General features: G+C 52.8%; 1 protein-coding gene across 3 annotated transcripts; it reads left to right on the top strand.

Moving 5' to 3' along the window:
* Nucleotides 1-6,748: 6,748 nt before the first annotated feature.
* Nucleotides 6,749-10,378, top strand: LOC118999079 (patr class I histocompatibility antigen, A-126 alpha chain-like). 3 transcript variants are annotated; one of them, XM_037063407.1, is made up of 8 exons: nt 6,749-6,847; nt 7,073-7,357; nt 7,574-7,849; nt 8,412-8,687; nt 8,784-8,888; nt 9,316-9,348; nt 9,457-9,504; nt 9,672-10,378. In XM_037063407.1, the coding sequence occupies exons 1-8, from the start codon at nt 6,784-6,786 to the stop codon at nt 9,674-9,676; spliced, it is 1,092 nt and encodes a 363-aa protein (XP_036919302.1). In that variant the 5' UTR covers nt 6,749-6,783; the 3' UTR covers nt 9,677-10,378. The 3 variants fall into 3 exon arrangements, with proteins under 3 accessions (XP_036919302.1, XP_036919303.1, XP_036919301.1); XM_037063408.1 differs by lacking the exon at nt 9,457-9,504; XM_037063406.1 differs by lacking the exons at nt 9,457-9,504; nt 9,672-10,378 and having other exon boundaries at nt 9,316-9,450.
* The last annotated feature ends 1,759 nt before the right edge of the window (nt 10,379-12,137 follow it).

Genomic DNA, 12,137 nt, shown 5'->3' with positions numbered 1-12,137 from the left:
TCCTTGTGGGAAGTGGCCGAGGGGACTGAAATCCGAGAAGGAAAGGAACAAGCACCATTATTCCGTCTCTGGCCCTGCCCCCACATACAGCGTCACAACCCATGGACATGGGTTGCCCCGCCCTGGTGAACACCTAAGGCTCCACCCCTCATACGTCACAGGCACGACCTGACCAAATATTGCTCAGTCAGAAGGACAAATCAAAGCCCCAGAGCCAATACTTTTAAGCGACCAAGAGATAGCCAACCTATCAGATGCACAGTTCAGAACACTGGTGATCAGGATGCTCACAGAACTGGTTGATTTTGGTCGCAAATTAGATGAAAAAACAAAGGCTACACTACGTGAAATGAAGCAAATGGACAGGGAACCAATAGTGATGGAAAGGAAACTGGGACTCAAATCAAGGGAGTGGACCAGAAGGAAGAAAGAAACAACCAATTAGGAAAAAATGAAGAAACAAGAATTCAAAAACATGAGGAGAGGCTTAGGAACCTCCAGGACATCTTTAAAAGTTCCAACATCCAAATTATAGGGGTACCAGAAGGGGAAGAGAAACAGCAACAAATGGGAAACTTATTTGAACAAATAAGAAAGGAGAACTTCCCCAGTCTGGTAAAGGAAATAGACTTCCAGGAAATCCAGGAAGTGCAGAGAGTCCCAAAGAAGTTGGACCCAAGGAGGAACACACCAAAGCACATCATAATTACATTACCCAAGATTAAAATAAAGGAGAGAATCCTAGAAGCAGCAAGAGATAAGGGGACAGTCACCTACAAAGGACCTCCCATCAGACTGTCAGCTGATTTCTCAAAAGAGACCTTACAGGCAAGAAGGGGCTGGAAAGAAGTATTCCAAGTCATGAAAGGCAAGGACCTACATCCAAAATTGCTCTATCCAGCAAAGCTTTCATTTAGAATGGAAGGACAGATAAAGCACTTCTCAGATAAAGTCAAGTTCAAGAAGATAAAAAATATGAACAGTGAAAGGACAGCAAACTCACAGTTATTAACAACCACACCTAAAACAAAAGCAAACTAAGCAAACAACTAGAACAGGAGCAGAACCACAGAAATGGGAATCACATGGAGGGTTAGCAACAGGGGAGAGGGAGGAGGAGAAGGGGGGAGAAGGTACAGAAAATAAGTAGCATAGATGGTAGGTAGAAAATAGATAGGGGGAGGGCAAGAGTAGTAGGGGAATATAGAATCTAAAGAACTTGAGACACGTGGACATAAACTAAAGGGGGGGTAATGGTGGGGGAGGGTTGTGCAGGGTGGAGGGGAATGAGGGGGGCAATAGGATAACTAATTGCATAATCAATAAAATATATTTAAAAAGATAAATACACAAAAAGAAAGTAAATGTTTACTTAAAGGAACTGGCACCAAACCTGGGCCACAGGTGAGTTGTTCCTTTAAGACCTGGCTCCCAGATGGCTTCTAGGGGATGGGTTGCACTGGGGACTAAGGGACTTAGGGTAAAGGTCCCCACTGATTCATCAGCACTAGGGTAGGGGGTGGTTGGTTATTGCATCTGGTCCTAATTCAGCCATGGGGTCGTTCTGTCTCATTTCACGTGTTCATTCCACTGCTGTCCCCAGGGTGTACATCTTCATGAGTACATATTTGAACACATCAGATATCCAGCCACTTTCATCTCTGCAGATGTCTGTCCACAGCCCTCAGTCCCTCCACAGGTGGACTGCGTCCCTGCACACCTGGAGCTGGGCAGACACCTGGATGTCCTTTATCTTATCTCAGGCAGCCCTGGCCTCTCTTGTACCGACTCCCCTGTCACCTGGATCCCACCTGTTCCTCTTCTTTGGTTGAACCCCTTATTTTTCCTACTTTTCCTGGTAGTATTTTCCAAAGAGAATGTGAAAAGTTAACTATTAAAACGCTAAACACATGAAGAAACTGTAGGCTACCCCAGCCCTTATTCACATCTTGACTGGATACAGAACTCTGTGTTGGATTTTTTTTTTCCTTTAGAAACTGGAAGGCATTGTAACAATGTCTTCTAGTCTCCAGGCCCATCTTTGCTGCCTCTTGCCGTTTTCATGGTCTCCCTGACCCTCTTCCTGAAATTCCACAGTGATGTGTCACAGTGTGGGTCTGTTTTTATCTGCTGCAGTGACAATTTCATTACACTGTTCAAAATGTAAATTTTTATCAGTAAACCTTGAGAAATGTCTTAGAAAAATTTAAAACCATTTTCTACTCATCATGATTTTTATTTTGACTTTTCCATACTACTTTAAACTCATTATTAACTTGTTGGGGTCCCTTGACTGACAGACTAATAGGTCTTTTCTCCAGCTTGCCCACACGTTTCCATTTGTGCGACTCAGGAGTCCACCTTGAATGTTCCAGCTCACCTACTGAATTATTCATTTCTGAGATGATATTTTGAACTTCCAAGGGATCTTTCCTGTTCTATCGTTGTGTATATTTGTTCTATTTCAAATGCCATTATCTTCTATGTCTTTCACATACTACTCAGACCACTGGAAGGTGACCCATGGTCTCCTGGTCATCCGATTCTGTGATATCAGGAACTCTCCCTCACTGCACTGGGGCATGATCCCATTTCTCTGTGTCGTTTCTGCTAATGGCCCGTCTCCCCCACGATGGTGCCAGAGTCACAGAGCCAGGGTCCTGCTCTCACTCTGCATTCTGTCTCCAGACTCTAAGTAATCCTGACCCAGTGGAGGCCTTGAAACCCATGCTGGGTGATGAACTTGACTATGGTCTGGACAGCTAAGGTAAAATGTCCCTTATGTCCTCCTGAGTTGAGCCCTATCACAGAACCTTCTGGAACACTGCAAACATTCACCTGCGTGGTGTACAGAGTCATAGTGAGGCAGGATAGTAAGAAGCTAGGAAAATTTCTAGGCAAGAGGAATGGGGAAACTGAGGCAAGAAAATTAAGGAAAGCCAAACCGTCTGAGCAATTTACAGCCAGCTGGTGAGTCACGAGACCATATCTCCCCCAACCAAGAAAACTGAGAAGAAATGGTTGTACCTCTGCTCCCTCACCAGAGAACACACAGTTTAAACCTCCCTGCCCGGAGTGAAAATAAACAACAGACACTCAGTTCATGCCATTTGTGCCTGGTGAACCCAAGGACAGAAGAAGTCAGGGGAACAAATAAGAAAACAAAACAAAGACCATTAGAGCCAGACAGAACTAAGAAAAAATTAAAACCGTGGAGCTGACCAGAGGACAATCCCCAAGGCCCCATTGCCCACTGTGATGCATCAGCACATTTAAAACACCCCTGGGAAGCTGGTGAGTGTTCTCCTGACAGCCTCTCCTAAGCTTCTCACCCAGAGAAGAAAGATAAAAACCCTCCAGTCAGAGACCTGGGACAGCTGGCTCTAGAGCGCACCCACACCCGCATTTTAGGCATAAATTTCTTTCTCTCCTTGAGATTATCAGCCAGGGGAGCAGCGGGCCCCAGCAGCTTGTCTCAGGTGTATCCCTCATCCTGACTTTAAGGCCCCTTTTCCCTGACTCTCCAGTGAGCTGACTGCAGACTGACCTCAGCTCACTCCTTTGCTATAACGTTCCCAGGAACCAGAGGGGCCCCACCTCGGCTCTCTCCAGTTACTTCTTCTACCCCAAGTCCTTCCTTAGTGTCACTGTCCCCAGCTTTAATAAACATGCTTTCCAAATTCCCTGGACTCGAGCTGTGAAATCTTATCCAGAGGAATCAAGAACCCACACACCCCACAGACTGTCCTGAGGCAGAACCGCTCAGGCCCAGGCCTGTCTGGTGACAGCAGCCACTAAGGGACCCAGTGAAAGTGGGACCTCTGTCATCGAGGCTCTGAGAGAAAACGCCCTGCCTTCACCGCAGTCCCACCACCCGGAACCTCTCTGAGTCTTCCTTCCTCTGTCCCCCACGAGGATTCCATATCGAGTGTGTCACGTTTTGCTCTGAAGATTACACTTGACCTTCTATGTGGATCCCATGGTGTCACTGCCTGAGACACGTGAAGCGATCCTCTGTCCAGAGTTACCACCATTCTGTCGATCTGAACCTTTGGAGACACTCCATCCTTTTCCTTTTACAAAACCACAACACAAGAAGCATCCTTGAATATATACACACGAGGACATGTGTGATTATCTTCTTAGGGTAAATTCCTAAAAGAGGAATTTCTGTGTCAAAATGTCAGCACATTTAAATTCCTGAGACCCTTTTACACAAGCGTCCTTCAGGGGTTTCGTCCCAGTTTTCAGCCCCTTCAACCTTCACGACAGAATGTGTTCTCTGTGCTCCTCTAGTTCGCTCATTATTTTCTTTCATCTTTGCCAGAGTGCTACATTCTAATTTTCTTTCCTGTTTCTCTTATTCTACATTCCCATTTTTGTTTATATGTATTCAATACAAATGTAATTGTTTAATATGTGCATTTCTTTTTTTCTACGTGTTTCTTGAAATTCTTTTTTTTTGACTGAGTTGTAAATATTTTTAAATATTGAATTTAAGAAGGCAGGAAAAGCAGTCGCAACACTGCAGACTGGTCTGGTGCTTAGAGCGAAGCCCAGTGTTGCCGGGAGCCGGCCTGGGGCTCACTCCCAGGCCAGGTTATTCTCTGGTTGGATGTACGTGCTCTCACAGAACATCAGCATCAGACAAGGACACCCTAAGACCATGGCAAAGTGAGAGAAGATGACACCACACCGCATTTTGTCTAAATACAAACAAACACAAGGCAGAGTGCAACTCACAAAATACCCGCCACCTACAGCCATGGCTGCCATTTGGGACGTGCAGACACAGAACAATCCCTTGTTCCAGAACGTTCTATTGAAAAGAACTGCAGTTCATATAGTCTGGGCCTCCAGTCACAGCACTAGACCCATGAACATGAAGGGGCCAATATCATCTCTTTACCAGATGACACCAGATTTCTGTCTGGGAGGTGCGTACACACGAAGCTGCCGCCTAACCAACACAACCAGGTTCCTGTAGGTCGGGTGCCTTCAGACACACACTCTACTTGGTTCAAACAGGAGACACCTGTCCCCCCACCTCCCTCCCAGACTGAGGACACTCTCTGGAATCTCATTTCCAGGGCCTGAGCTTTCTTCTAGAAGAACCCAGGGCAATGCCTTCAGCAGAGTGTGGGGAGGCAGGGCTCCCACCTCAGGGAGGGCGGTTCTAGGAAGTGAGAGGGTGCAAAGGCCAGGGCCAGTGGGGAGACTCCCCCTGGTTTGTCCAGAACAACCATTCTCAAAGTGTGCTCTGTGGAACCCTTGAGGTTTCTAAGACCCTTCCATGGGATCTGTGAGGCAAAACTATTTTCGTAGGATTAAGGACACCCTTTGCCTTTCCACTGTGCCCACATTTGCACTGATGCAAACTTAGCAAGAATAAACATTGGGACACCCACCTGAATAAGCAGGCATTCTTCACCACCACCCCCTCATAGACTAGAAAACAAAACCAGTGTCATTCTGATACAGTCAAGGGATCAAAACTTATTATCTTTACTAAATCATCATCCTTAAATAAACATTTACAGAATATCTTAGCTTCCCGTCAAGATGGCTGTGTAGGTAAATGTGGTATTTTCATCACCCCAGGACCACACTACAGAGAAGCACCATTCAGAACCACCTGAAATCTAGCTGAACACAAGCCCTACAGCTAGGGAATTAAAGAAGCCACACAGAGACGGGTAGGAGGGGTGGAGACACTGGGCAGGCCGATCCCACATATACGTGTGGCCGATAAAAATCAAAAGGGAACCCTGGCGGGGGTAGCTCAGTGGATTGAGCCCGGGCCTGTGAACCAAAGGATCGTGGTTCGATTCCCAGTCAGGGCACGTACCTGGGTTGCAGTCCAGTTCCCAGCAGGGGACCTACCAGAGGCAACCATACATTGATGTTTCTCTCCCTCTCTCCTTCCCTTCCCCTGGAGAGATAAATAAATATAGTCTTTTTAAAAAATCAAAAGGGACATCTCAGCTGGGGAGGGGCCCCTGAGGAGTGAGGCATCCCAGCCCTAAATGAGGCTCCTCCGGCCAGGGTTTCAGTGCCAGGAAGACAGGTCTCTGCAGCTTCTGGCTGCAACGCACTGGGCCCTCTGGGACACCCAGTCACATGGGGACACTCTAAGAAGACCAGGGGATGGAACAGCCCTATCTAACCCATAGAAACACGGTTCTCACTACCTTGTGGATTTGGGGAATACTCGTTTTTCATAAAAACATTGTTTTTGTTTTAGCACATCATAGGTTATTAAGGTTTTTTTAAGTGAATTTTTCAAACTGTTTTTTTTTTCCTCCTGTGGTACATGTTGATAGGTATAACCCACACACACTAAATCATTTTGGGGGGGTCTCCCTATTCTGTAAGACTGCGTAGATTTCTAAATTCAAAACTAGTTGAATGAAGCAACCCGTGGGTCAGGACTCCGGGAGACGGTGCGACCCGGAGTTCTCCGTGCAGGAGGAGGGGTCCGGGCAGAGTCCCGGGTCCCCAGGCCTGGCTCCCAGGGTCTCAGCCTGGGACCTAGTTGTTCGAGTCTGGGACGCGGACACTTAGTGTCGGTGAGTGAGTGGGTGAGTGAGTGCCCTTCGCTCCGGGTTTCACCTCTGCCTCTCACTCTACTAGGTCCTGCATCCCGGATACACATGATGCTGCCCCCAGTTCTCATTCCCATTGGGTGGCCCCTGTCTAGAGCAGCCAATCAGCGTCACTGTGGTTCCCGAAGTTCTCAACCACCACGGGAATTCAATTGTCCCCGGACGCTCAGCGCGGGTCATGGGGCCCCGACCTCTGCTCCTGCTGCTCTCGGGGGCCCTGGCGCTGACCGAGACCTGGGCGGGTGAGTGCGGGGTTGGCGGGGAAAGGCCTCTGCGGGGCAGGAGCGATGGGATCCTGCGGAGGCGCAGGACCCAGCACCGGGCGTCTGCAGCGCCCCCTGCCCAGGCCCCGGATCTCTGTCGCCGCCCCTCCTCTCAACCACGTCCCCTTTTCCACCCCCTGCGCCCCCAAAACCCTTTGGCCTGACCGCCTAGGACCCAGGACTTGCGTCCTACCCCCTCCGTAGGCCGTCACAGCCTGAGTGTGCTCAGTACCTCGGTGTCGGGACCCGGCCGCCGGACGCCCCGGTATGTCGTCATCGGCTACGCGGACAACACGGAGATCGCGCGGTTCGACAGCGACGCCCAGAGGCCGAGGCTGGAGCCGCGGGTGCCGTGGCTGGAGCCGCGGTGGGTGGAGCAGGAGCACCCACATTTTTGGGACGACTACACACGGGACGTCAACAACTACGAAAAGATGTATGGAGAGAACGTGAACAACCTGCGCGCCTACTACAACCAGAGCGAGGACGGTGAGCCCCACGCTCCCGGGACTGGGGCACGATTGCCTCCAGCCTCCGAGTCCGAGATTCACCTCGAGGTTGCGCATTTTCAGTTTGGGTTTAATCGCCGCGGGTCGGGTCCGGACTGGTCCCCTCTGGGGCAGATTGTCCTCCGGGAGGGAATAACTGGGGAGAACTGACCTTGGGCCTTCCGGAACCACAGTGACGCTGATTGGTCGGGGTCAGGGTCTCACACCTTCCAGGAAATGTGGGGCTGCGTCCTGGGGTCGGACCGGCGATTTCTGCGCGGGTACAATCAGGTTGCTTACGACGGCACCGACTACCTCGCCCTGAACGCGGACCTGCGCTCCTGGACCGCAACCGACACCGCGGCACGAATCGCCTGGCGCAAGTTGGTGCAGGTCTATGATGTGGACCACTGGAGAAAAGAACTGGAGGACACGTGTGTGCGCTGGCTCCGCCTGCTCCTGGAGAACGGGGGCGAGAGGCTGCTCCGAGCAGGTACCAGGGCGCGGGCTTTCCCGAGGAGGGGGTCTGTGGGCTGCGGCGGCTTCCCAGAAGGAGGGGAGGGGAATGGGGCAGGGTCAGAATGTCCCTCCTGCTCCGGACAAGGGAGACTCCCCCAGTTTCCTTATTCTGTGACTCCCCCGTGAGTCCATCTTTCTCTAAAGGACAGTAAGGGACCCAGCTTCTCCCTGAGACACCCCACAGAGGTTCCATTACAACCTACACCACCTGGGGCACCAGGAACCTCTCCCTGGTTCTGGGGCTGAGACCTTCCCTGGAGGCCTGACTGTGGCTATTCTGAGTCACCAGCCTCCACCTGAGTCTGTGTCTCCCCTTAGAGACCTGGACACTCCTACCCTAGGTTCTCACCCTGATTCTGGAACTTTCCAGGAAATAGGAGGTTATCCCATGTGCCTCTGTCTAGGCTGGTGTCTGGGTGGTGCACTCCCTCCCCCCCACCCCCGCTGTCCTGTCCACTCTCAGGGTGGTCACATGAGCACTGCTGGAGTGTCCCATGACCATGCAGAGTTCCTGAACTTTCTCACCCTCCCTTCAGACCCTCCAAAGACACACGTGACCCACCACCCCATCTCTGACCATGAGGTCACCCTGAAGTGCTGGGCCCTGGGCTTCTACCCTGCTGACATCACCCTGACCTGGCAGCGTGATGGGGAGGACCTGACCCAGGACATGGAGCTTGTGGAGACCAGGCCTGCAGGGGACGGGACCTTCCAGAAGTGGGCGGCTGTGGCTGTGTCCCCTGGAGAGGAGCAGAGATACACATGCCATGTGCAGCACCAGGGGCTGCCTGAGCCCCTGACCCTGAGATGGGGTGAGGAGGGGTGTGGGCACAGAGCCTCTCCTCAGGGTGTCCCTGAGCAGGGTCAGGACTCAGGCCTTAGGCTGACCTCTCACCTTCCCCTCTCAGACCCCCCTCCTCAGACCACCATCACCATCGTGGGCATCGCTGCTGCCCTGGGTGTCCTTGGAGCTGTGGCTGCTGCAGCTGTGATGTGGAGGAGGAAGTGCTCAGGTGGGCAAGGGGTGGGGCTGGGTTCCCTGTCCCCCTGGGGGTCAAGCCCAGGTGGAAGTGTGCTCTGCCTGGTTAATGGGCATCGTGTCCCCACACAGGTGCTTGTCCATCTGGGGCCTGTTTCCTAACACGGACTCTTTAGTGAGGCCTGTGGGAAAGTGAGGGACACATTTATCACTTGATGGTTCTAGTGATGGGGATTAATTCCTAGCTGTCACAGGTCAGACAGAGGGTCCTTATGAGGACAGACATCCAGACAGGTGGTTGGTCCGGTCCTGGCACATATACTTCCCCATATTTCCTGATCCTATCCGGATGTTTAGTCACAGTTTTGGAACCTTCCCTGCCCTTCAGGAGTGTGGGGCTCCTTTAGGGTCACAGGACCCAGCCTTCCCCTGACTTCTCACAAAACGTTTTCTTCCCACAGGCAGAGGCAGAAAGAGCTACTCTCAGGCTGCCTGTAAGTGTGGGTGTTGGGCAGGTGACGTCTGGGACCCTTGGGAAAGTGTGGGCTGGAGTCTGTGATGGGGCTCCCCCACCTCGTGACTCTGCTGTGTGTTCTACCCAGACAGCAGCGGTGTGCAGCGCGTCGATGTGTCCCTCACAGCTCCTAACGGTGAGACTCTGAGGGCAGGAAGTGACGGGGGGGGAGGGGGGGACTGTGACTGAGGGGCACAGCTGTGTTTTGGGGATTATCAGATGGGACTTTCTGAGCATGTGGTGGCTGTGGGAGAATGTGACACTTCTGAGACTGACCTGAGTTTGTTCATGACAACTTTCTAGTGTGACAGAGCTGCCTTGTCCGGGACTTGGTGCTGAAACAGTCACTGCAGCCTCCACTTAGGACTTTAAGGATCCCTGACTGCAGTTTCTGCAACTGGCATCAGAACGAGTCTGCGTTCTTATCAGCACAGTGAGGAGCTGGTGCCCAGGCCACCCTCCCCACAGGGACCTATGTCCCCTCTCCTGGGGACTGTCCTGCCCTAGCAGAATCCCCATCAGGGTGCTCACTTCCTGTTCCTTTGAGTTTTAATATTCGTTTCCCAGTTGGAAATCAGAGTCTGGGTATGAATTATATTTTTAGATACTTCCCATAAAGGGCCAATGGGTTAAATGAAGGAGAAGAACCTACAATGGGAGAGAAGACATCAATGACTGAGAGCCTGGGAACCTTCCAGAATCTGGGTGCTGAGTCTGTTGCAGGTGGGGGCGGGGACGGCTGTGAGGAGCAGGGCCAGCCCAGTCAGGCTCCTTGCGTTGTGGGCTCTGACGTGGTCGTTCCTCGTCTGGGTCATCTTTGTTGCTCCTTTGCCTTGGCGGCTTCTGAAGAACCTCCTCCCAACAGGACCTGGGATCCCAGGGACTTGAGTGCCACCTTGTGGTGGCTCCAGGACTGCGCTCAGTGAGGGCTTCCTGTGGCCTTGTCAGCCTGGGCTCAGGCTGGGTCTGGCCTTCAGCCCTGTCTTTGGGATATTTGTTCTTTCTTTGTTTTTGTAGATATTGTACCTATCCTTAATTTTTTTTTTACATTAAATCGGTGCGGTGTTAATTAAATTATTACGTTGTTTTTTTAATTGTTCAATTACTGGTGTCCCACATTTTCCCTCACTGCTCTCTTCTGCCCTGCCCACTCCCCTAAATTATTATTGTGGGTTTTCTTTTTTTAAGTTTATTGTGGTTGGAGCATCATCCCAATATTCTAAGAGTGCAGATTTGACCCCTTGTCAGGGGCCAAAGTCAACCAATGACTGAATAAGTGGGGCAACCAATCGATGTCTCTCTCTCTTCCCCACCCCTGTCTCCCTCGGGCTCTCTGAAAGCCATAAATGGCTTTTGAAAAAGAAAGTGCGGCCCCACGCAAGTCGGTGGTAGGCGGTGAGGCCCTGGCAGGTGCTCAGACCAAGAAGGGAGGCCTTGGTGCGCAGGCTGAGAGTCTTGCAGACGCGGCTGCAGCCCGAGCCCCGGCCCTCCCCTCCCCCACCAGAGCTCTGGCTCCCCGCCCCCCCCCCCGGGGGCGTCCTTCTGTCCACTGCCCTTGCCCACCCCCGCGCCCCTCCTCACCAGATGAAGTCAGTGCGCAGGACCACGGCCTCCCCCCAGGAGGTGGGGATGACAGCCCGGCAGCTCGCTCACCTGTGTTGAGTTACACACTGTGCTTCGGCCTGGGTCAGTCCTCGGTGTCCCCACGGACCGCGCGTCACAGCGCTGACAAGTCCCAGGTAGGATGTGGAGGCTGGTGGAGCACAAGCGCCGAGACACGAGGGGACGGGGCCTCTGACTCTGTGGTAGGACAGCAGGGCTGTGCCCAGGGTCCCTCCGTGTCCCTCTTCTCCAGGAGCCACTGGCAGCGGTGTGTCCCAGGGGCGGGGAGCAGCCTGCCCGCTGGTCTCCCCGCTCCAGGGGCCAGCGTAGCCCAGCGTAGCCGGGAGGCCCGATCCCCGACAGCCCAGCCCAGTCTACCAGCGGGTTCTGACTCCCGGTGCGGCGCTGTCCCCGAGTGTGACCTCGCAGGGCTGCTGACCACCGTCCCGTCGGTGCGGGTGGGTGTTCCTGAAGCCCCTCACCTGCGTAGTCAGTCTCTGTGCTGCACCGAAGGTTCCACAGCCGGTGCGGCCACCCCACCCGCCGCAGTGGACTCTGCCTCGCCCCCAGGGAGGCACCTGAGCCGCCCTTGGGGGAGACGCTGTCAAAGGACAAGGGGACATGCTGCCTGAGGTGACCCCCGGGGAGATGGGGTCGCGGAGTCCGCAGGGCTGTGGAGCGGGGTGCGCGGATCTATGGGTCTCAGGGGCCAGAGGCAAACGTCCCCCACGGAGCCGCGCAGGTAAGCGCCCCGCACAGGAGAGATGGAGTGACTGACCTGTGTGGTTCGAGGGCGGGTGAGTGCAGGGTGTCAGTGGGGCTGCAGAAAGTCACTGCTCCACTGAACAGGCAACAGGACACCAACAGCAAAGGGGGGTGTTCAGTTTCACCCTCAAAAGCCAGCGCAGGCGTTGTCATCTTGTGGTCTTGCCCTGATGTCACGTTCACTGTCCTCACAGTCTGTCCCAGAGTCTCCATGGTGCTTCACCTGCACAGACACCACCAGAGGCTGCAGCCCATTCAGACCCCGCATCTGCCACCAATGCCCTCCAGTGACCAGAGCCTCCCACACTGTCCTCATGCTGGTGAGCCCCTGTGTCACTTTCTATGAGCCTGGTTCCATTTTTACTTCTTACACCGCTCCCCTTGTAGATTCTGGTCTGTGGT

Source organism: Sturnira hondurensis, unplaced genomic scaffold (assembly GCF_014824575.4).
Source record: "Sturnira hondurensis isolate 20B ecotype Veracruz unplaced genomic scaffold, ASM1482457v3 Scaffold0014561, whole genome shotgun sequence".
NCBI lineage: Eukaryota > Metazoa > Chordata > Mammalia > Chiroptera > Phyllostomidae > Sturnira > Sturnira hondurensis.
This window is presented reverse-complemented; position numbering and strand designations above follow the sequence as displayed.